The sequence below is a fragment of the Manis pentadactyla genome, chromosome 2, assembly GCF_030020395.1.
Source record: "Manis pentadactyla isolate mManPen7 chromosome 2, mManPen7.hap1, whole genome shotgun sequence".
Classification (NCBI taxonomy): Eukaryota; Metazoa; Chordata; class Mammalia; order Pholidota; family Manidae; genus Manis; species Manis pentadactyla.
The window spans coordinates 9,562,471-9,588,079 of NC_080020.1; the positions used below are offsets into that span (position 1 = coordinate 9,562,471).

Sequence of the window (25,609 nt, forward strand, 5' to 3'; positions counted from 1 at the left end):
CTAGCATTTTCCTACCTGATAACTGAAAAAAAGACAGTACGTACAATTCAGAAATCAAACCAGGGCTTAGAATTCAGAGAAAGGAAAATCACTTGAGGTTGGAAATGTGTACATGCTAAATTAAAGGGTGCAGAATTGAGGGCTGTTCCTATCTCCGGTTCTCACTGGCCAGTGTGATGGTGCTCAGTGACCCTGTACAGATATGAGAATAAGTGGAGGAAGCAACAGAGAATCCTGGCCTGCTGAGTATGGTACATCAGTTAGATGCAAAATAAAACCACAGACACACTTTTAAAATATTCTTAAAATAACAACAACAAAAATCCCGCAAAACAACCACTACATAAATAGCGTGGAACAAAAGAGTAAACACAAAAAGAAAGATTTCATCAGATACAACAAACACCATCTGATGTTAGCAGATCTTTGATGAATACATAAAACAAATTCCACCCATGGAGATTTAATTGATACGGATATTGCCATAAACATTTAGAAATCAAAACAAAATATATGAAACTAATGTTTCCAGAAATTGTACAATAGCCAGCACAGGAATGTGATCCCTTAGAGAAGGAAAACAAATAAGGTGAGCCCTGACATTGCCTGATCTCACTTTTTATGCCACAGCCCACGAAGGAGAGACTCAAAGGGAGTCCATCAATCACAGTGAATTGAAGACACAGAGATCAAAGTTTGGAGGGTCCATGGCAGTGAGAATATTAAGCTCATCCTTAAGCTTTCGGATGAACATCAGTCTGTGCATGAATAATGCAAAAACTTTACAATAGTGACAACTTTTGAGGAAAGAACAATTACTAGGCAGCTGTAAGGAAAACAATTCTCAGAACTTACACAGGCTGGAAATTGTCCCACTTCCCTATAGTTGGAGTGGAGAGACCTTGTTTAATACATGAGTACTCAATTAGAGTCCAGAAGTTAGCTTTAGAATAAAGATTATTTTATAGCCACCAAAAAGAACTTAAAATAAACCTGAAAAGGATCAAATTAATCAATAAGTAACTAAACTGCCTGCCAGAAAAAGTTCAATACTCTTTAAGGAAATAGAACAAAATGCATCATCAAATGAGATGAAATCCACAGTATCTGGCAGCCAATCAAAATTACTAGAAATAAGGAGAAACAGAAAATGTTACCAATAACTCTAAAAAGAAAACTTGTCAATAGACTAAAAAGTGACAGAGATGATGGGATTACAGAACAAGATATTAAAGGTTATCATAAATAGTCTGCATATGATCAAAGATAGATATAAACCTGAACACGAGGAGGGGAGAAGTAAAATATATTTAAAAGACCTAAAGGAAGTGTCCAGAGAGAAAACACAGACTATCTGAAATGAAAAAAAGAGCCTGGATGAAATCAGAGGCAGATTAGATGCTGCAGAACAAAAGATCAGTTAAGACAAAGAGCAATACAAACTATCTAGATAGATATGTAGATGGCTATAGCTACAGATATAATGTAAAATAAAGACAGAAAAAGCATTTGAAGAAATAATGGCAAAAATTTCCACATTTGAAGATAACTATAAATCCATATGTCAAAGACACTTGATAAACACCAAACAATAAAAATTAAGAAAACCAACCCATGCACATGGTAAAAAAAAAAAAAAACTGCTGAAAACTAGTGATAAACAGCAAACCTAGAGGCAAAGAAATATAGCATACTTCTTGCCTGAAACTATACAAATCAGAAGACAATGGAATGAAATCTTCAAAACACTGAAGGAAAACATTGTCTATCTAGATGTCTATAACCAGTGAAAATGTTTCAAGACTGAAGATGAAGGAATTCTATAGACTTAAGTAATGAGAAAATTCATCACCAGAGCCTGTACAACAAGAAATGTTAAAGGAAGCACCTAAGGCAGATCAAAAATAACACAGATTAAAAATATAGATCAAACAAAGGAATGAAGAGCCACAGAAACAGTAAAATATTCAGGTAAAAATAATACTTTTTCACATTTTGTAATCTTTTTAAAAGATAATCAATGGTTTAAAGCAAAATTAATAACAATATATTTTGGGGATTAAGATGCACATAAAAATAAAATGTACAGAAACGGTGCCACAAAGAACAAGAGGAGGAATGAAAGTACAGTGTACTGAGGTTTTTACAATATACATGAAATAGCATAATATTATTTAAGGGTGCACAATAATAAGTTAAAGATGGGTATCATACTCCTAGAGCATGACTGATATACTTTTTTTGTAAACGGCATGAAAGGAAATGTTTTACACTTTTTGAGCCACAACATGTATGTGCAACTACTAAAATCTGTGGCAGTAGTGTAAAAGCAGCCATATATAATACATAAATAAAAAAGCATGGCCCTGTTCCAATAATACTTTATTTATGGAAACAGGTAACAGGCCTGGTTTAGCCCATCAAAGATAGTACGTCAAACAATGTCCTAGGACAATCACTGAAAGAAAATAAAAGAAGTATATCTTATAAGTTAACAGTGGAGATAAAATGGAATCTAAAGAATAATCAGTCAAAATGAAGGCACTAAGAGAAGAAAAAATGAAGGAAGAAGAGATGGGTCAAATAGAAAACACATAACAAGATGTAGGTATGTATAAATCCAACCATACTGATAAGCTCATTAAAGTGAATGGTCTAAAGACTCCAATTAAAAGAGATTGGACTTTTTAAAAGCCCACTTTAAATATAAATATATAAATATATTAAAAGTAAAATAAAGGGAAAATATTTACCATGTAAATACTAATCAAAAGAAAGCTAAAGTGGCTACACTAATATCAGACAAAACAAACTTCAGAACAAGGAATATTATCAGGATAAAGATGTATATTTCACAATGAAAAGGGATGAATTCAATAAAGAGACATCAAAATCCTCAGTGAGTTTATAAACTTAACTAATAGCTTTAAAGATGAAGCAAAAATTGCTAGAACTGTAAAGAGAATTTTTAAAATGCACAATCACATTTATTGATTTCACCATTCCTCCCTAATTGACAGAATACAAAACAGTGGGAATATAGAAAACTTGAACAACACCAGCAACCGACTAGACCTGGTTAGCATTTATAGAACAATACACCAAACATCAGCACGTTTTTGGCCATCAAATGAGACTCAATGAGTTTTTAAGGACTCTCATCAAACAAAGGATGTTCCCTCACCACAATGGAATTGAACTAAAAATTCAACAGAAGGGTATTTGAAAATCCCCAAATCTGGGGGAATTATCAATACAAACTAAATAACATCAGTCAAAGAAGTCACAAGAGAAATTAGAAAATCTTTTTAACTTAATAATAACAAGATACCCCAAATTCACAAGATAATGCTAGAGAAAAAAAACATTGGCAATAGCATAAAACAACATAACACATTGGGAATTTTAAATTGTGGTAAAATACACATGACATAAAATTTATCATCTTAACCATTTCTAAGTGTAGAGTTTTTCAGTGTTAAGTATATTAACACTGTTGGCAAAAAAATCTCCAGAAAATTTTCATTTTGCAAAACAAACTGTACCCATTAAATGACAACTCCCCATTTCTCCCTTCTCCCCCTTCCCTGGCAACTGTCATTCTACTTTCTGTTTCTATAAATTTGACTACTCTAGATACCTCACATAAGTGGAATCATGTATTTTTCTTTTTGTGATTGGTTTATTTTACCTAGCATAATGTTTTCAAGGCTCATCCATATTCTAACATGTATCAAAAGTACCTTCCTTTTTAAGGCTGAATAATATCCAATTGTGTGTATACATCATATTTTGTCTATCCATTCATATAGCAATGGGCATTTGGGTTGCTTTCACATCTTAATTATTATGAGTAATGTTGCTATGAATACATAGGGATTTTTTTAAATTATATAACATCTCTACATTAAACTAGAAAATCCTGCTGAGATATTAAAGAAGGTCAGAATAAATTGAGAGAGATACTATGTTCATGGATTGGAAATATTAATGCTAAAAATCTCAATTCCTCCCAAATTAATCTGTAGATCCAATAAAATCTCGATCAAAATCATGGCAAGAATACTTTTTAGAAGTTGGCAAGATGATTCAAAAATATGTAGGGAAATTCAGTTGATCTAGAATAGTACAAAAAGTTTTAAAAAGAATAACAAGTTGTGAGACTTACACTACCTGATTTCAAGACTTAACTAAAAATCTATAGTACTCAATAGAGTATAGTATTGTCATAAGGAGAGACATGTAGATCAATAGAACAAAATGTAAAGTCCATCACAAACTTACAAGTATACAGATTTTCATTAGAATAAGGATAACATTTTCAAGAAATGGTGTTGGAACAACTGGACATCTATATGCAAAAAAAAAAAAAATGAACCTTAACCTCTACCTCAGACTACAACAAAATTAAGTCAAACTAGATCATAGGTTTAAGCCGAAGAAATAAAACTATGGAACTTCTATAAAATATAGAAAAAACTCTTTGAGACCTTGGGTTAGGCAAAGTTTCTTAGACAGGAAACAAAATTATAAACCATAAAAGAAAAATCTTATAAACTGAAACATATTGAAATTTAAAATCTACACTTTGAAAGAAAGTGTTAAAATGAAAGTCAAGACAAATATCAGAAGAAAACATTTTCAAAAGATATATCTAAAAGAAAACATATTCAGAATATATAAAGACCTTTTACAACCAAACTAAAAGAAAAACAATCAGAATTTTTAAATGGTCAAAGGATTTCAACAGTTAACCAAAAAGATACATAAATGCACGTAAACAAATAAAAAGATGTTCAACATCATTAGTGATCAGTGAAAAGCAAATTAAAGCTAATTATAGTTTTATATAACTGCATGACCATTAGAATGGCTAAAATTAAAAAGACTACCAATACCAGATATTGGTGAGGATATGAAGCAACTGGAACTCTCAGATTGCTTGTGGCCATGTAATATAGGAAAACCACTTTGGAAAATTGTTTGGCAGTTTGATTTAAAATTAAGCATATACTTACTAAAAACCCAGAAATTCCACTTCTAGGTATTTACCCAAGAGAAATGAAACCACATATCCACAAAAAGCCTATATATGAACATGCATATTTTCATTTGTTATAGCCCCAAACTGAAAGCAACCCAAATGTCCATTGACAGGTGAATAGATAATCAAATTCTGGTATATCCATCTATGTAATACGCAGCAATAAAAGGAATGAATTACAGGTGCAGGTCACATCACATTAAGGGGCTCTCAAAAACATTACGCCGAGTGATAGAAGTCAGACATACAAAGAGTTCGTATTGTGTGATTCCATTTATGTGAAAGTCTAGAAAACAATGACAAAAAGCAGGTCAATATTTGCATGGGGTAAGGCAGTATGAGGAGAGATTGTCTGATAAGATGCAAAAGGGAGGTCTGGGGCATAATGAAAAGGTACTTTGTCATCTCCGTGGTTACAGAGGTAGAGAAGAGGTATATAAAGTATATTAACCTTGACGTGCCAATCTCCCAAAACTGAATTGTGCCCATTTGCCCTGGAAAAGACTGACTTGGGGCCTCCAGTTGCAGCTGAATGGTAATGCTCTGTCATCTTGCTGATTGATAATGCAAATGGTTAACCACACTGATCTCAATTTGGGTCCATAACTATGAATCACTAGATTTGTGACCTTGTCAATATTACTTAATCGCCCTGACCCTTATCTGTAAAACAATGTCCTTATCTGTGAAACAGAAAAGGAAAAGAAACAACCCACTTCCTACGTGTGTTGTCAGATCAAATTATTGTGTTAAATAATAATCACTCTGCAGTTACAATTAATTACCATCTTTGTCATCATTATACTCGGGTTGTCAAAATAATTCAGTATGCAAGCTCAGCCTTAAAACAAGTCATTACTTTCAGGAAGGCATGACACAGTAACTTTCCTCCCCACAGCCTTGCATTAAGCATCTTTCATTGCTCAGGACAACGGCTTTCTTAACTTTGATTTACCTTCTGAAATTGTGTGGCAGTAAGCCATTCAGAAGCTTTATTTACTTGTCAGGACCGTTTTCATTTTCCTTCCTTATCTGGGCCTTCCTTTTCCAGCTGTTCTGATTTTCTAAAAGCTGAGCAAATAGCCCTGAGGAAATGACCACAGATAACATTTTACATATTGACAGAAATCAGATAAGAGTATCAATTACATGAAAAGTTAACAGATTTTGTTGTGACCCATAACAAATTTGAGGAGAGCGGTGGCGTGCTCTATCTGTTTGGGTCTTATATTATAGGGAGGCAGTTATCTGCACAGTAAGGTAGACATTTCAAATCATCACAAGTATTTTTCAAAACTCTAAACATAACAAAATCACTCTCATTCCCCAAATCATGAAATAACTGCAAATGTCATCTAACATTTCTGCTACTTGCTTCTTATTTTCCAAAAGCACGAGTTGGCTACGCTTGATTATCAACTTCCTTTGTCTCCCCGACTAGTCAGACTTTGGTCCCCAGTAGTCCATTTCAATTGCTCTTGTAAAGATAATCAATGACTTCCAGGCTGTCGAATTCTCTGGTCCTTCCTCTGTGTTACTACCCTGCTCCTCAGTGGCATTCAGAATTACTGCGCACTGCTTGCTTCCTTGAAGGACTTCCTTCTCTTAGATTTCTACCCTTTATCCTGGCCTTCCCTTCTCTGCTAGAGCTTTAAATGTTGGAGGGGAAGGGCCCACCTTGGGAGGCCTTCTGTTGCCTAACTGCATTCACTTGACTTCTTTTCTCTTTTTTTTTTTATTGGGGTATAACTGACATAACATTATATTAGTTCCAGGTGTACAAAGTAATGATTCAAAAGTAGTATATACATAAAAATCAAACGAATAATCATATCTGACTTGATTGTTTATAGTTCATGACGCGTGATCAAAACCGAAAGTTTCTGTGATGACTGCCCTTGCACTGTTCACCATGTAAGAACTTATTCACTAGGTAAGAACTTGTTCACCATGTAAGAACTTGTTCATTATGCTTCAGAAGATTGGAGACTGTTGAGAATTAGGCTTGGGGTTGATTAATGATTGCGCATTGAGTCCCCTATACAGAATTTTATTGTTGTTAACAACCATTTGATCAATAAATATGAGAGATGCCCTCTCAAAAAAAAAAAAGTAGTACATACTGTAAAATCATCACCACAGTAAGTCCAGTGAACATCTGTCACCACACACAGTTACAAAACCTTTTTTTTCTTGTGATGAGAACTTCAAGACCCACTTTCCTAGGCCCTTTCAAATATGCCCTTGACTCCCTTGACTTTGGTAGCTAGCATCTGGTAAACCCCAAATTGCAATCTCTAGCCTGACCTCCCCTGGGACCTCTGATTTATATATGTAATTGCCTCTGTGACAGCAGCACTGAAATTTCCAAAAAGAAGCCTTTGTACTTCCTCCCAGGCCTAGTCTCTCCCTGACTCCCTGGCTAGCCAACCTATCTTAATAAATAGCATCACCATCCATCTAGTTGCTCAAACCAAATTCTAGAAGTTTGCATTGGCTCCTCTCTTCCCCCATCACCTGCCTTCAATGTCCAATCCTCTTGGCAAATATACCCCAGTAAGGTGTCCCTTTCTCCCTCTCTCCTCCCGGCTCCCGGGATCGCTCATCTGCACAAGCGCACCAGCCCTTAACAGGTCTCCACTCCTACTCTCTTCTATTCCTGTTGGCACAGACTACCCAAGATGGTCTGCGTAAAACGTAAGTCAGATCACATTTAAAACCTCAGGGGCTCCCCATCACACCTGGCCTCCCCTTCCAGGGACCCAGGCACCTGCAACCGGGGCCAAGGGGGCGTGGGGGGCATGGGGGGCATGGGGGGCATGGGGAGGTGGGGATTTGGACACTCACTCATCTCCTAAGGAGAGTCCTTCCTATCTAGCTGTCGGTAGGAGGTCCATGAGAAGGGGCTGGAGCTGGGTTCAAAGGTGGCCGGAATCCTCTCCTCTGCACCCAGGTGTGTGGACATGCAGGCTTTTGTTTGAACCTGTTTCCCTCAAGACAAATGAGCCTGGCAGCTGTACGGTTACTTATATTTTGGAGTCTCTTTATACCCAACCATACAGACTGATTAAAATAGACATATGTTTTCTGTTCTCCCTGCTGTTCTTTGGTGAAAAACAGGGCCACAGACCCACATGACTCCTGCCCATGTACTCCATTCCACTGCGCCAAGCGCATACCCGCCAGGCCGAGCCTCCCGCTCTGTGTGCTCCTTGGCCTGCAGTGCCCCCCTGCAGCTGAAGGCATCCTCCCAGAGGTTTTCTGCATTTGATGGCTCCTCCTCAATTACTGTGGTTTGGATACAAGATGTGTCTTGATTTGTTAAAGTCACTGTCTACATTCTCTTCTTATTTTGGGGGGAGACCTCTGAGAAAACTAAGTGGCCAAGACTTCTCAATTCCACCATCTGAAAAATCACCTTAAGAAAACTACGGGTCTTGAAAAGAGTTAGAAAAATAGTTGTAGAGACTCCTTTACTGATTCCTCATTAGATTCTTTGCTGAGCATCTCCCCCAAAAGATGCAGTTTGTCTAGCCGATGTTTGGTGTAAGACTGACGTCTGCGCAGCTTTGATCCTGCGGCTCTCCGGCAATGACAAACTTCAGAATCTCTAAAGTGTACAGTCCCCCAACACCCATGGCACTTTCTGGGCCCCCTCCCCCTGGCACCAGTATGCCACCACAGGCCCTGCTGCCTTGTGTGGGCTCAGCTCAATTCTCCAAGGGGTAAAAAATCAAAAAAAGAATGGATGTCCTCGGAAAATAGATTGATTTTGATAAAAATATATTCACAAAATATAAATTCACCTTGTCTCCCATTAATAGAATTTAAATTCACCTATACTTTCATTAGCCAATAAGCTTCAAAATCTCATGTACTTTTTTTTACATATGTTTTCAGCCTAAATGGTAACTGGCATTACACTAAGGCAGAAGTCAACTTTTCCTTAAAGGGCCAGAGTAAATGTTTTAGACTTCTGAGCAGTATCTTGTCTCTTGTTGTGATGGCTCAACTCTGAAAACAGCTACATACAAAAGGTAAATAGAAAGCCCACAAACATTGGGCTTATCCTTACTTTGTAAAATAATTTACTGCAGTACAGTAAGATTTAACACAGGCAGTTAAAGTACACAGTCTAGCATGGGGTTAAGAACACGAACACAGAAAGATAGTCTTGAGCTCAACTCTAAGTTTCATCCCTTCACTTATAATACAAAAATAACGATCATACCTAACTCATGGTAGGTACAACATGTGTTGTATATCTGATAAAATTCACACTTTGCAGCAAAATGCACGATTATTCACACGAAGCAAAATGAATTGAAATACAAATACAAATGATGACTATGGTCTGATAGTGCCACCAAATCAGTTATAAAAACCTTTCAGTTTCATAGCTATTTTTATTGAAGTATAGTTGATATACAGTATTAAATTGGTTTCAAGTATTCAACATAGGGATTCAACAGTTACCTACATTATTAGATGGTCACCCCAACTAGTGTAGTTACTATCTGTCAATATAGAAAGTTATTACAGAATTATTGACTATATTCTCTGTGCCGTACTTTCATCCATGTGACTAATTTATATTATAATTGAGAATTTGTGCCTCTTTATCCCCTTTACTTACATCCCCCACCCACTCCAAACCCTTCACTGGAAACCACCAGGCACTTCTCAGTGTCTGTGAGTTTATATCTGTTTTGTTCATTTTTTTTTAATTTCTACATTTAAGTGAAATCATATGGTATTTGTCTCTCTGCTGGCTTATTTCACTTAGCATAATACCCTCTAGGTCCATGTTGTTGCAAATGGCAAGATTTATTTCTTTTTTATTCCACTGTGTGTACGTACCACCTACCTCTTCTTTATCCATTCATCTACTGATGGACACTTGGGTTCCTTCCAAATCTTAGCTATTGTAAATAATGTGGCAATAAACAGAGGTGCGCACGTATCTTCTTGAACCAGATTTTGTTTTCTTTGGGTAAATTCCCAGAAGTGGAATTCCTGGGTCAAATGGTATTTCTATTTTTAATTTTTTGAGGAACCTCCACACTGCCTTCCACAGTGGCTGTGCCAATTTACATTCCCACTAACAGTAGGAGGGTTCCCTTTTCTCCAAATCCTCACCAATGCCCATTATTTCTTGCCTTTTGGATAGTGGGTATTCTGACTGGTGAGGTGGTATCTCATTGTGGTTTGGATTTGCATTTTCTCTGATGATTAGCAATGTGGAGCATCTTTTCACGGGCTTGTTGGCCATCTATATGTCTTCTTTGGAAAAATACCTGTTAAGGTCCTCCACCCATTATTTAATCAGGTTATTTGGGGGGAGTTTTGGTGTTGAACTGCATGAGTCCTTTATATATTTTGGATATTAGCTTTTTGAATTTCAGAATTGCATATGTGGGATTTTTAGACATTTATGCAGCTGTTATATTTTCTTATTTTTAAACTGTTTATGCCTGTTCCTCATCAATCTATGGCATCTTGATGTTTTCCTTACTGACGTAACTGAGTGCTTAAAACCCACAGTGCTCATTTTAATGCAGCCAAATGTGCTAACATTTACTCTTGTGATTTGGACTAACACACAGTAAGTGTCCAATAAGTGATCGTTGAACAAATAAATGAGTCTTGCTTTTTCTCCACGGCTTTGTGAATTCCAGTCTCTGGGGAAACCTCGCTTCCCACTGATGGAAGATTTCTTTTAGTGAAGACGCAAAATGAGAGACTCCCCCCAGAGGTGTTCGACGGGAAGGCAAGGGCAGGAGGTGAGCATTCAGGATGCTTTAATGTGGAATCCTAGCTGTTCGGATTCTCTTTTCCCTTTAGACTCTAGAAGGCTGGTATACAAATGTTTCCCTTCATCTCCTGGGAGAGTTTGAAAGTTAAGCCCTTCTCAGTCTCAAGAGAAACTATTAATAGTTTTTTGGTGGATAGGGACTTTGACTCTGCATTTAAAAGATGCTGTGAAATAAGAAGATAATAGTGCTTGAGGAGAAAGGGGATATCTCTGAGGAAAACATGCAGGGAACTGGAAGTATTTCTACAGAAAGAAAAGTGAATGGGTGAGGTGTGTTACCAGGGTAGGTCCTCAGAGTTGGGGAGCCTCTACACCATTCCCCAAGTGGGGAGAAGATTGCTGCCTGGGGTAGACCAAGTAAGCAGGCCAAGCACAGGGCCACTGGCATGACTCTGGGGCCCGGGAGCCAGTGGGAGCTGAGTCCTTGCCCTCCAAAGCTCCTCATTCACTAGAGTTAATAACTTCCCATTGTCACAGAGCCTCTGCCAGTGATTCTCCCAACAGCACTGAGAAAGGGTGTCACATCTCCAATGTCCCGTGGGAGTGACACCTGTCCCCACCACAAGGCTTTATAATCACCCACTGATTACCCATGTGGACACATCTCTCTCTCTCTAAATTAAGACACCCAGAAGCCCAAGAAAGAGGGTTGGGGTCCTGAAGGAGTAGGGATGGGGAGCCCCTCCCATGTGTACATCTGAAGGCTGAACTGAATTCTGAGGAAATGTCACCTTCCCCACGAATGTGTGAACACAAATAAGTCAGCCTCAAAAGGTGCTCAAGTGGCCCACTGCTACTGGGTAGTAATGTGTTTGTTTGTTTTTAATATCTTTCATTAAAGTATCATTGATACACAATCTTATGTTGCTTTCCAATACACAACACAGAGGTTCGACGTTTACCCATATTGTCAAACCCTCACCCCCTCCAGTGAGTCATGTCCATCCACGTAGTAAGATGTTACAGAATCACCAACTGCATTCTCTGTGCGGTAGGCAGAAGTGTTTTTATGCAAGCAGTGTATTTTTAGAGACCTTGAATTACTCACAACTTGACTATTGCAAGATGAATCTCAACTAAGTAAATTTTTGCTAATTTTAAGTTTTCCCAAACTTTGTACATCAAGTAAAACTATTAACATTTGTTACATCATGCTATTTCAAAAGTGCATAATTGTAGTCCACATCAAATTTATAACTTACTGATGAAGGGGAAGGGGAAATGGTGCTGGATAGTGACGGCTGCTCAGTGAAGGGGTGTGCCACAGCTTTCAATACCATCCACCCGCTGATGACTGACACTTTCGTATCCCCAGCCAGGTCCTGTCCTCTCAACCCTAGATTCCTAGATCCAGTGCTTTATCCCATAGGATAACTAGAGGCATTTCAGCCTTAACATGTCCTAAGTCAGCTCCCACCTTTCCTCGTAAACCCATTTCTCCCCGCCTCTCTAAAGGGCAACTCTGCTCTCCTCACTGCTCAGGCCCAAAGCTCTGGAGGCAACCGCCTGCCATTGCTCTTTCCCTCTCGACTCAGGTCCTGTCACTCAGGAGCCCCATGTGCTCACCTCCTCACTGTCTCTGTCCCTGCTGGATCACTGTGTCTCCTCCCGCCCATTCTCCCTGCCTCAGCCTTTCTCCCCTCAGACAGATTCCTGTTTCTATAAAAAGCAGATCACCCTGCCCCAGCTCCAAACCCTCCAATGGTTTTCTCACTCAGAATGTGAGTCAAATCCTTACAATGACTCTTAGGCCTTCTGCAGCTCCCCCCAGCGCCAACCACCTCTCTATCCTCATCCCCTATTACTCATTCTGCCCACTACTCACTCTGCTCTGGCACCCCGGGCCTTCCTGCCACCTCAGGGCCTTTGCACTCGCTCCTTCCTTTGCCTGGAAAGCCCCACCCCGAGATCCACATGGTTCCCTCCCTCCCCTCCTCTGAGAATTGGCTTAAAGATCATCTCCTTAAGGAGGCCTGGTCTGACGACACTATTTAAAACTGTCATCTCCCTCCTCCCTGTTCCAAACCAACTATCCCCCTTCTCTAACGTTTCGTTTTCTTCTATAAATTTTCCCTATTTCTTCTGATACAACATATAATTTATTTACTAAAAAAATCTCTCCCCACCCCCCATTCTGAAATTTAGTTCCTCAGACCAAGGTTGTTTGTCTGTTGTCACTGCTTTATGCCCCAAATGGAGACCAGCCCTGATACATCACAGTCCCTCAGTAACAACTGTTGAGTGTCTGAATCACATAAGTAACTTGTAGCAGCTGTGGTAACAGGTATGTTCATTACAACATACATACACATTACGGGAACCATCAAAACATGATTTGATTTGTTTATGGAAGTGTTTGTCAAAAAATAAAAACTACCCATTAAGACCATCAGTAATTAATTGCCTGAGTAAACGACATTTCACAAAGTAATAAAATGGCGAAGAAATGAAAATAGTACCTTCCACTCATAAGAAAAGAAACACAGTAATAGTAAAAAAACAGTAGTAATACTAATGCTAATACTCAATACTGGCAAGGGTGTGGCAAGAAGAAGGGCTCTCAAGAAACATTAATATGAAAATAGTTCTGTGTTTTCTAGAAATTTAGTTCTCTGTAAAAAATGTTTGGATATGCTTTTATCCAATAATTAACACATATGTTCCAAATAATGTATCCTTAGAAAACAATATGAAAGAAGACAAGTAAGTGTACACAAAGATTCCAGTGCTACATTACTGGGAACACTGTAGAGTATGTGGGGCCCAACAGCCAGCAGTTGGACAGTGGTTAACTCCTGATGTTATTTCCCTCTGTCACCCATTCCTTCCACTTCCTCAAAGAGGTGCCCTGTGCACCTCTGAACCATCTATATAACTTTTCTGCTTGCATTTTCTCAAAACACTGTTCCTTGCTTCTGTAACAACTACCACAGTTTAAAGTTATATATTTATTATTGTGCTTATTTTTTTATTCTCTTTCAAGTATTAGACTGTAAGCTGCATAAAGCAGGAGCCCTCTGTGTTGTTTACTGCTGCAGTCTTCACTTTACAACTCCTACACCTAAGTACCCCAAATGTGTTGAATAAATGAATAAATGAATGAATGGAATATTATGCTGCCATTGAAATATTTCTGAAACACTGATGGCATAGGAAAAGCCTATAATATGATATTGGTAGGAAAAAACAACATTCACATTCAGTATTATTTCAACTATTGAAAAATGCATAGAAAAAACACACTGGAAGGAAAAAACCCCACAATATTAACTCTGGGTGGGTGCTAAAAATATAAGTATTGTTAGTTCTTCATGTTTTTCTATACTCAAAATATTTGACAATGCATATGTATTATTTCTACAATAAAATGACCCATAAAACCTAGAGGAAGTCACAAGAGCAGAATGGAGGGAGGAAGACAGAAAAGTGCAGAGAACTTAGGAGACGAAGGTGGGCAGCCACTGCAGAGCAAGAGGGCGGGGCTGGGCAAGAGGGCGGGGCTGTTCTGCAGGCAACTATGGGTGTTGGAAATGGGTGAACAGGTGAGCAGAGTAATATGGCCAGTCCTGAACTACAGGAAGACCCGACATACCACAGCCTGCAGGCCAAATCCAGCCCACTGTTTCTGAAAATTAAGGTGCACAGGAACACAGCCGCACCCATTCATTCACGTATCGTCTGTGGCTGCTTTCATGCTAAGTACTTCCATCACAGCCGGTTATGGCCCAGAAAGCCTAAATTATTTACTATCTGTCCCTTTTCAGAAAAACTGTTGTGTATCCTGGTCTCTAGGCTATAGGAAAGAAGGGAAAAATTATAAGAAGTGAGGATGGGATGATAGGAACCATTGATCCGAAGGTGAGATGGAGGATGACACTGCAAATAGATGGGTCTTGGCAAATGTCTGCATCTACAATCAAATGGAAAAACATAAAACGGCTCCTCTGAAATGGGGTCAGGCATTCATGAGATAGGCAGTTATTACCACCTTAGATGATTACTATTTAAAAGTGCAGCAGGAAAAAGCAGCGATTGTTGAGTGCGTTACCTGCAGGGTCGGAGCTGTAGAGATTGGCCGCTGTCGCTATGGGTCCTGGTGGGTGGATGGCACTGGCTGAAGACCTCTGACTCGCGATCAGAATCCTGCTCTTTGCAGATGGTAAACGAGACATGGCACCCAATCCCAACTGGGGCTTGAGGAGCATGGCCGATCGATAGAAAGTTGGAGGAACTTCATAGTGAGTATAGGGAGGAGAACAAAATTCTTCTTTTCCAGGGTGTTCTGCAACCTATGACAAATGAGCAAAAGCTGCCATCAGAGAACCTCACATCACAGGGTGAGTATGGCACATGGTCAGGAATGCAAGCACCACCCACCAACCATCTGCCCCCACGGAGTCGCTCCATCACTGATCACTTACCATCTCTGCCCCAGTGTCTTCGTCCAAATTGACCGCGTTACTGGGTGAATGTGCAGGTCTCTTCTTGTACTATTCTACCAACTGACATTTCACTCGGAGAAAAAAAGAACTCACTCTATATGACTGTTTAATTTGATTGCTACAAAATCACTGACTTTGTGCAAATAGTAATTCTGTAAACAATGTCATGAAGCAAGGAAAGAATTTGGCAAACATTCATAGAATTAAGAAAGTTTCATTATTCCTAAGAAGAGAGGGCATGATTTTTATGGTAACCTAGTCTTAGAACAAGTAGGCAAACTTGATCGATTTATATTGTCTTTAATAGATGACTTAGGAAATAAAATATGCATTGTTAATGAGAGAGAAAAGCCTAATTGGAAGAATTGAGAATTTAATGGATAAAACAGAGGCGCCTACCTCTGTTTACATTATTAAAAATAGGAGACTGCAAGTTGCCCCGTCTGCTTGTCTTCCCTGGCGTCCAGGAAAATTTGAGCCAGTTTCACTAAAGGAAAGTTCTAGGGAAAGGGCTTGCTGACTGCGGAATTCATAGCTCCTACAACAGTGTCTAGTACACAGCAGAAGTCAATAAATATTTATTAAATACAGGAAGCATGTTTCCTTTCATTCCTAAATCTAATAACATAACATTCCTGTTATTTTTTCCTGCAGTTAATAGTTTGGACTAGCATACATCTTATGGCTAGCTACCTTTTATATACACAAGTCTATACTCACAAAGCCTGTTCATATTATCAGTATTCCTTCATATTAAAAAATGACAAAATAAGACAACTAAATCCTGTTTCCCTTAATTTAAGGGGAAAAAAAAGCAGGCCAGAGGCTATATATGAAAAGATATATCTGTTAATTAATTCTGCTCTAAATCTCAATATATTTTTATGTGTCAAACATACCTATTGAGGAATCACAAGCATTTAATAATATTCTTTAATAGGGCTATAAAGCTTTGACCCAAACTGTTGAAAAGATAAACCCTTAATTTGATATTCTTCTAATGTTGAAATAGATACAAAGTTCTCTTCAAATTGACATTACTGAAGTAAAAGATGAGGCCCTTTAAAGTTTTATCATAATTGCATTGTAAAATATGCATGATTGCTATAGTAGATAGACTGAATTCAGACTGCAGCAAATTATATTCCTGTCAAAGAACACTCTACATCTGCTCTGTGAAAAAATTTTTACCATTCTCTACTTACTGTCTTACTATCAATCTTTGGCTTATCTATTATACTCATACGGTCTCTATTTTTTCCTTTAATTTTAGTTTCTAAATTTTTGGTGTCACTGCTCATTGCTTTCAGCAGGTGCTCTCATGAAGAGATTGTCATTTCTAATCTAACTCTGTCAGGTTTTTAGGATTGCACTTTGCTGATTTCAGTAATTACTTGGTTCTTTGAAACTGGATAGTTTTCAGGGCTCATAAATCCATCATGATGTCACTCAAAACTAAATGATTTCAGTAACTTCAATGTCTGTCAGTTTGTTGGGTAATTAAGTCTCTGGTAAAATAACAAATCCCTTAAAAAAGTGAGAAGGTATGTCTTGGATACCTAATCAGTGCATTTGTAATAAAACAAGGGCATCTACAAAAAGCTTCATATTCTTTTCTTTCATCTTTATTGACAGAACACAACAGGTATCACCACACAGTCATAACCACATAGAGACTAACCCCAAATGGGTTTTTCTTCCTTCTCAAATGGACTGTTTTTAAAGAAATAGTTTTGAAATCAAAGTAAAGAATCCTTGTGATTCCCAACAGACTCCTAAAAATCAGTCACCACACACAGTAAGTTCTTACTGGATTGTCCCTCTTCATATCTGCCCTGTCTTCCTTTCAGTGGTATTGTGAGCTTGGGGGACAAAGGGTCAGTGTACAGGCTTCACTGAGAAGCCACTGGGATTGTTACAGGGAGAGAGCTTGTGATGGCTAATTTTGCCATCTTGGCAAGGCCACGATACTCAGATCTTTGGCCAAAGGTTATTCTGTATGTTTCTGCAAAGGTGTTCTTTAGATGAGATCAACATCTAAATCAACAGACCTTGAAAAAAAGCAGATTACCCTTCAAATAGTGGGTGGGCCCCATCTAATCAGTTGAAGGCCTTAATAGAAAAAGACTGATCTCGCTTAAACATGAGGTAAATCTGCCAGCAGATGGCTTTTGGACTCAAACTGCAGCATCAGCTCTTCCATAGGTCTCTAGCCCACCAGCCCACCCTGCAGATTTTGGACTTGCCAGTCACCACAATTGCACGATTCAATTCCTTAAAGTCTTGACAGATGATTGGTGGGTAGGTAGGTAGGCGGGTGGGTGGGTGGATGGATGGATGGACAGATAGATAGACAGATGCCTATACATACATACTTGTATGTATGTTCTCTTTCTCTGGAGAACCTAGACGAGCACAACACCCTTCAGAGATAAGGTGGTCCCAGGGAGTGGGAAGGGAGACCAGCCCTGATCACACTTCTCTATACTGCAAGCACCATACCTCATCCCTGTTCTCGCAGCCCTGCTCCCTTCCTTCCCATGCCAAAAATTAAAAGGGTTTTTCCAAGGCGTCAGCAGGAGGGAATGCCCCTGGGACTGCTGGAACGCTGAAAGCAGAAAGCAGTATAAACAAGTATGCATATTTTAACCTCCTGGCATGACTAGATCCAAGATTATCTTCCGCGTGCTGCTCCCACCAACTACGAAGAGACTCCCTCTCTCAGAAGAGCACTGACTTCTCCGTTTGAGGGCCCACTGCACAGTGGACACCCAGCTAAATGTTGGTCATCATTACCCAGTGCTGTCTGCCCAGCGGGGTCTGCCAATAATGACAGAAGAGTCTAATGTCAGCATGGTATTTTTACTGTTGACTTTGCTATTTTATTAAAAGATGCATGACTTCCATGACTGAAAATTATTTCTGTTCCAAGTGGTCAGGAATGTGTTCTTTCCTGGAGACCGGCTGAAGCCATCCTGTGGTGAGTTTGAGGCACACAGGTAAGGGGGGGAAGCTTCTGGATCTCCCGGCACCCGGTCTAAACACAGAAGGGGGGCCTGTGGGTTACATCAAACCACAGCCACAGGAGCAGAGGCCAAAGGTCAGCCTTACTCCCCACTTATGATTAAATATCACCACAGAAATTAGCCCCGCACAACACTGTCTGCTGGGGCTTCTCTGCTCTATCTTGTAGCCTGAGCAAAGGGCCTGGGCCTCAGATGCTCTGGTGATGGCAAAAAACAGTCTCCAGACAGAGCAGCTGGCACATGGTGGCACTGCTGTCCCCACATCGACAGGGTGACTCAGAAGTACTGACACGACACAAACACCTCCACTATTGCATTTTCTTGAGACTTGGAGAGACTTCTAGAGGATTAAGAATAGAAAATATTTGGGGGTAAAGTGTGCATATAAGACAGAAATTATTCTGTATTTTACAGAGGGAGAAAAGCAATAAAGAAAAGAAATATACAATGGAAAAATTAAAAAGGGTCACAAAGAAAGAACTGCAGACAGTAGCACGATTTTTGCCTGTATCTCCAAATAAAGTTTATCTTGTGAATGTGTTTTTGTAGACAAAAAGCTAGGGGATCTTGGTCTGCTGGGGAGGGGGCCAAATTACTCTGTTTGAAGAAACGGTGCAAATAAAAGGACTGATGTGGGTCTTTTGGTACACCTTGTAAGAAAGGCACAGGTAGACCCCGCAGGCATGCAGTGCCATGGTGACTAAGGAAGTCACCTTGGTGGCTGCAGGGAAGCCAGCCCAACACCTAGTTCTCAGCATCACTGCCTCCCAGGGCGTGCTTGATAAAGACATGCTCGGCTATGCCAGACCTGAGGGACTCGACCTTGCACAAGTTGGTTACTTCTTCAATGAAGCTTTGAGAAAAAAAAAAGTTCATTCATTTATTTAACCAGCTTTGGTACCCACAGCTCGCTGTGGGGCCAGGTGGCCACCTCCCAGAAGGCTCATAAGAAGCATCCCTGGACACCAAAGAGTGCAGGGCCAGGGTCAAGCCTAAGTGGCCTAGGTGGATAAATTTTGGGGAATTTGAGACTCACATTAATCAAGCTCATACCAGAGTAGCAATTTGTCCATTGTTAGTAAGGTGCTACTGCCTGGGGCCAGATTCTAGTATCCTCTCACCAGAATACAGTCCGACTACAGGGAAGCCACATGAGAAGGCCACTTAAAAGTGGGCATAATGCAGCCCTGCACAGAGAGAGGAGCTCCTGCCAGAGACTGGTCCCCTGAATTCTCCAGTCAGTATCCTCTCTCTAGAGATGTGAGGTGGGAAGCCTCTGGGCAGGCTTACAGTCAGAAGTCAGGAAACAAGCTTGTTGAAGGCCTGCCCCAGGGCAGGACAGATGGTCAGCTTGCTGAGACACCTGGTTAGTGTCAGCCTTGGCCAAGATCTACTGCTGAGAATAGATCCACCTCTTTCCCTGAGCCAGAGCTGGCAGCTTCCTCTGTGATCAATACATTCTGTAAATATGTCCATACACTCACTGTAGCTATAGCCCAAATTTGGACTCAGTTATTCTATCTCTGGGAGCTATAGTTAACTCTTTTTTGGATCCAGTATACATGAGTTCATAATTCAGCTATCGTTCAACATTTTTTGAGCATGAATTTTGCCAAGCACTGTTCTAAATTCTGGGACACAGCAGGGAACAAAGCCAGAAAAAGTGTTTGTTCTCATGGACTTTACATTCTAGTTGATGCAGCAAAAGCAAAGAAATATACACGTCTGGAGGAGGTAAGTTCCAAGAAGAAATAAACTAGGAAAGGGGCCTCAGAGGGAAGGCAAGGTGGCCTCTCCAGTGAAGTAACAACTGAACAGAGACCTATAGAAAGGGAAGGGGAAAGCCATTCAGATATCTGGGAGAAGAACATTCCAAACAGAGGGAAGTGCAAAGGCCCTGAGGCAGCCTCTCCACATGTTTCTTTGCCTACACAATGATGCAACTGCAGCTCCAACCTCCAGAGGGTTACTGTAGGATTAGTGAGGGCTAGAAAAGGATAAATAATGTGTTCCAGGGGCCCAATACATAGTAGACCCTCAGCCAAATGTTAGTTGTAATTACTAATTTTACTTAAAACCAATTAATTCATGCCTGACACATTATTTTCTATGCACTATAATCTTCACCTGCACGAATGTGAGATTCTCCCTGTCTCGTCTGTGGGGAATTGCCCCCGGGGAAGTTCCCTCTGGATTTGGTGAGACTAAATAACAACAATGGAATGTGAGGGGTAAAAGGCTTTATACCAAGCTTTGTTCTCATGGTGGTAGGTCTAGTGCTGGAATCACGGCTGCCTCTGGGGCAGTCTGCATGCAGCATGCCTGTCTCTGACTCTGCCTCTGGGCAGAGCTCTTTATATGGTAGCCGCAACAATAACAGCTCATTGCCAATGGGTGTGGAAGCAGTAGCCTGGCGGTAGGCCAACTGCATCGTCCAGTAGTGTAGGGTCAGGTGAGGACCCTGCCCATAGGAACTTCCATTTTTCCTACATTCCCATAAGGGAAATACTCCCTCTCTCAGAGGATGCAGCCTGACCAATTTGCATAATATAGTTGTTTTGGATGATTTCACCCATTGACCTGACTTACAGAAGAATTATGCTCACTTATTTAAACATGGAAGCCAATTTATATGCATACTTATCTAACTTCATATACATCAAAGAGAAGGTAAATGCATCTCCTTACATGTTAGATCTATCTCATATGGTCAAATTCTTCTAGTCAAAAATATCCACTTGCCTACAGTCTCTGGTTAAAAACATCCCATTTCTGTACAAGTGAATCCAACAACACCTGCAATTTGCTAAGAGAAGACAGATCTGTTTTCACAATTCATACTGAAAATACAGAAGAAACTTTAGGATGTGCACTTAGAGATCATATGATAATGATATTCACTTACCTCCTGCAAAAACTTTTCACTCATTTGACTGAAATGGTGTCCTGGGGGCTTGATTCCAGACACCATCAACCCAGAGCTGAAGACCCTTGGCTTCTGCAAGTCTGGCTTGAATTTCTCATAGAGGCTGGCAGATGGCTTTAGGTCACCACGTGCTTTCTCCTCTTTGGGAAGAGGCATGTTGCACGCGGGTGGGGCATAGGGAAGCCCCACTGGCACCAGCGAAGCATCCACCTGGCCGAGGGCCTGAGGGCTCCTCCTGATGTAGGTGATGATCTTCGGCCTCACGTGCTTTGGCTTGGGCATAATGACGGGCCTGGGTTCTGTCCTTTCTTCTGCCTTATCAGCCTGGTGGTCCTCCAGCCCCCCTTGTGAGGAAGGTGTGGCCTCAGGATATGTGAAGACAGGGTTGGCGACCCTGCTGGGGCAAGTGTTCTTGTCAGGCACTTTCGGGGGCGTGTTCAACAACCTCACGCTGTCGGTGGGAGGTGGGGCCACAGCAGGTGACCCCGAGTCTACACCCAACACACCGAAGTCCTGAAAACTGCAGCTGGGTGGTGTCGGCTGGTGGGTCACATTCACAGTTGTCTCTGGTTGGAGGGGAAGACAACCTGCTCTCCCTGGGGTGCTTTCAGTCCTGGCTGCATTTTCTAGAAGGTTCCCATTTTCAGCGACAGGCGTAGCGATCTCTTTGCTTTCCCCGGAGCTGCTGCTCTGAGGTTCGGGGAGCTCAGAGGCCCCAGGGTTGCCGGCTGCAGAAGGATCAGAAGTGAAACCTGCAGCACTGTCCGTGCTCCCGCCGCTCGGCACCACTCTCTCCTCACTGAGGCCCGAGTGCCTGCTGTCCGGTCCACCATTGGGCATGAAGGCTGCATGACTACCACCTGGTAAGCTGCTGCTGGATGCCACTGCACCCAATTTCCTAGCTGCACTTGGTGACACTGGGCCAGTAGGCTGATTATCTGCAGCTCCCGAGGAAGCAGGACCCTGCCCAGGGGCCGTTTGGAGGGCACCCTCCTCCCCCAGGCTGGCCGCTCTCTTTTCCTGCTCTGCCCTGCCCCTCCCCACACCAGCGTGGAGGAGACTGCCGTGGGACAGACGGCCGAGGGCACCGGCGGTGGCCTCCTGCTGCACTTCCCCACACGGCTCCTTTCTCTCTAGGGGTACCGTACTCTCTTCCTTAGGATTTCCCAGACACGCTGCCTGGGTTGACTCTAATTCCTGCATGGGCTTGAGTTGGATTGACTCTAATTCCCTCTCCAGCCTGGGCTCTCCCTTCCCCTGACCTAACTGTGCTTCGGGCTTACGCAGGGCTTCCTTTGATGCTGAAGTTGAATTCAGACCAGGCTCTGGATGGGCAGAATGCAATACGCTCTCGTCGCTAACTCTCGGTGCACATGCCGCCTCCATCTGGGTCCCTAAGGGGGTGTTCTCCTTGGTTTCTGAGGTAGATGGTTTAGGATGACACACACTCTTTTCCTCTGAGGTACCGTCAACTGGAGGAAAAGCTGCCCCTAGAGAGGGGGCCGTCCCTGTCTTCTGTGGCCCCTCCCGGCCTCTGGGCACATGGTAGGGGGTGCTGGAGGCGCCCAGCAGCACAGGCTGTGGAAGCTGCCCAGTCGGGTTCCTGGCACCCTCCTTCACGAGCATGTCCCCTATAACAGCACACTTGCTTACTCTTTCCAAGGAATGCCTTCTTAATTCCTCATTGTCAAGGGTCTTTGCCAATTTATCTTTGGGAACAGGCCGGGGAATTTCAGCATCCTTTTTAACCAAAACATCTGGACCGGCCTCACCCGTGACATTCCTCCAGCTTGACAGACTTGGTCCCTGAATACTCCGAGGGGTCTGGATATCCGTGCCTCTCTCCACCGTGTGCTCTTCATTTATTTCTTTACGAACAGTCAAAGAAAATTTAAAATCTTTCAAGCTGGTAGGGCCAGCCTGAGGTCCTTTCCCAAAGCCCTGAAGTTGGTGGAATTCTGCATGGAAATGGGCACTGTTTTCTGGCTCACTGGAATTTGCATTTCCAATTTCATCTGTCAGGTCACATGGCCCAGACTCATCATGCGAGGAACTGACCTCCAACAAGATCTGATTGGCATTTGTATCTCCCAGACTTAGGAGACTCTCATTATTATTTTTCGCTCCATTTCTGTTGTCCCGCAACTGAGTGTAACATGATTTCTTCGGAGCCACTGGGACACTCATTTTCAACCCTTTAGTGGGGGCTGCCTGCCATGCAGTAGCATTTAATGGAAACAGGTGTCCTTCAAGCTGCTATTTGATTGATAGAAAATTCTCAAGCTGTTTGTTGCCCCCTGACAATGTCACATCGAAATACTGCTTTAAGCATTTTCAGAGCAGTTCTAAAACTAAGCATTGTCTTGATAGTCACAGAGATGGCTTATATGTTAGGTTCCTGCTGAATGAGAGCCAATTAGTCCATGAGACCTAGAGAGAAAAATGAAGTCATGTTATTGGACATTGACAAATCGAGATTCTCAGGAGGAAAAAAGCACAGCAATCATAGATTTATTCATCCCTTTCATAATATTATTTCATTCACTCAATCTGCATGTTTCTCCTAAACCTTTCATATAGGGGCTCCTGCGTGCCAAATACGGGAAAACTGAAACAGCTAAATGATTGTTAGAAATGGATTATAAACACATATTAAACCTTAAATTCAAAATTTAAAAATCAACAGGTCCATACTGATGCTGATTAACAAGGGTGTAGGAGAAAGGAAGGCTCTTCTTCAGAAAAGAACACCAACTAACAGGAAAAATTATACAGTTAGAAAAATCACCAGTTTGTAATCGTCAGAGTAATGGTTATCTTGGGTGAGAGACATCAACATTTGCTAAAAACACTGGTGAAAGACTGTTGGGGAACAGGATACTCACAGAATCTTAAGGTACTATCCCCTAGATTTCTTACACAAGGAAAATTTTATCTTTACAATGGAGATATCTGGTGGATACCACATTAACTGAGTGACGGAGCTCAGCATCTGGAAACTGACATCAGATGCTCCCAATGTTGGGTAATTCTCAGGGCCTCACATCACCTATGTGGTATTTGCCCCACAAATGTTCCACCTGAACTTAATCATGAGGAAATAATCAGACAAATTTATACTGAGGTGTATTTTCTGAATCATTGGCCTGAATTTGCCCCCAAAATGCCAAGGGATATCTACATACAATGTGTGAATCTTGACGGGACCTTAGTTTCTTTAAAAGTTAGCAAAGGCATTAGACCCTATTTGGGATGGAGATTTGCATATGGATTGTTTATTAGGCAAAGGCATTTTATCAATGTTAACTTTCATGGGTGTATAACAGTAGCATGATTGTATCAGAGATACTCTTTGTTCCTGGAAGACAATTTTCTTTTAAACAGGACGTGTTGTCTATGACTTACTCTCCAGTGGTTCAGCAAAGAAAAAAATATGTGTGCATGCCAACTGTTCGGTAGGCTCGAAAATTTTCAAAACAAAAATTTGGAGGAAATTCTACCACATCCTCCAGGGCTGCATGATCCAGACTCAACACACCTTTCTCGCCTCATCCCCACCATGCATCCTCGTGCCCTCTGGGCAGCAGTCACAGTGCCCTCCCTCCTCCCATTGCCTGTGCCTTCTTCCCTGCCTCATGGCCTTTGCACATACTCTTCCAGCTGCATAGAATGTGGCATCGTCCCCCAACATCCCCAACTAACTCCTTTGTATTCCTCAGTTTGAAGCATAAATACCACTTCTTCCAGGAAGGCTTTCTGACCCACTAGACTGATTAGGTCCTTCTGTGATGAACTTTCGTAATATCCTATATTTTTACTTGAAAAAAAAAACTTTCTTCAGAGCTAGACACTGAAGAAAATGTCATTCAACGCCTAGCCTACGCTCCAGGCACTTAATATGTGTTTGTAGCATGAATGAATGAATGATGAACATCAGTGTGATTTATGACCTCACAGAGTTGAAATCTAATACAGAATTTAAATTTCTATCAAAATGGACTCGTAGATCATCACTAAACCACTCAATTCCAGGCTAACACTGTTTTATGCATTACTGTGGATGCATTTTATTAGGCACTGGGATGGGAGCATTGAAAGGGAACAAGGTCCTGCTCCACCCCCAGTTCCCCCAGTGGGGATTCAAAGTTACCAGGCTTCCGCACCTTTCTCCTCACCCCTACAAACCTACACGCGTACACATGTACACACCTCCTGGGAGGCTGGCGTTACATTTCTACTGAAGTAGGTTCCACGGCAACCCACTTGTCTTCCCTTCATCATTAATATGTTATTTCATGTATTCAAGAGAATACGAGTGTATACAAACACACATACACATCCATGTATATGTACACA

At 41.1% G+C, this 25,609-nt stretch overlaps 1 protein-coding gene across 8 annotated transcripts in view; it reads right to left on the reverse strand.

The window, feature by feature from the left end:
- MTUS2 (microtubule associated scaffold protein 2) overlaps positions 1-25,609 on the reverse strand; it is a 507,260-nt gene that overhangs the window by 319,587 nt on the left and 162,064 nt on the right. For all 8 annotated transcript variants that reach the window (XM_057489951.1, XM_057489952.1, XM_057489957.1 and 5 more), the window contains 2 exons: positions 21,233-23,683; positions 14,908-15,148 (listed from right to left, as the gene is read on the reverse strand). In XM_057489951.1, coding sequence (XP_057345934.1) covers positions 14,908-15,148; positions 21,233-23,440 — 2,449 coding nt within the window. In that variant the 5' untranslated portion in view covers positions 23,441-23,683. The remainder of the gene's footprint in view (positions 1-14,907; positions 15,149-21,232; positions 23,684-25,609) is intronic.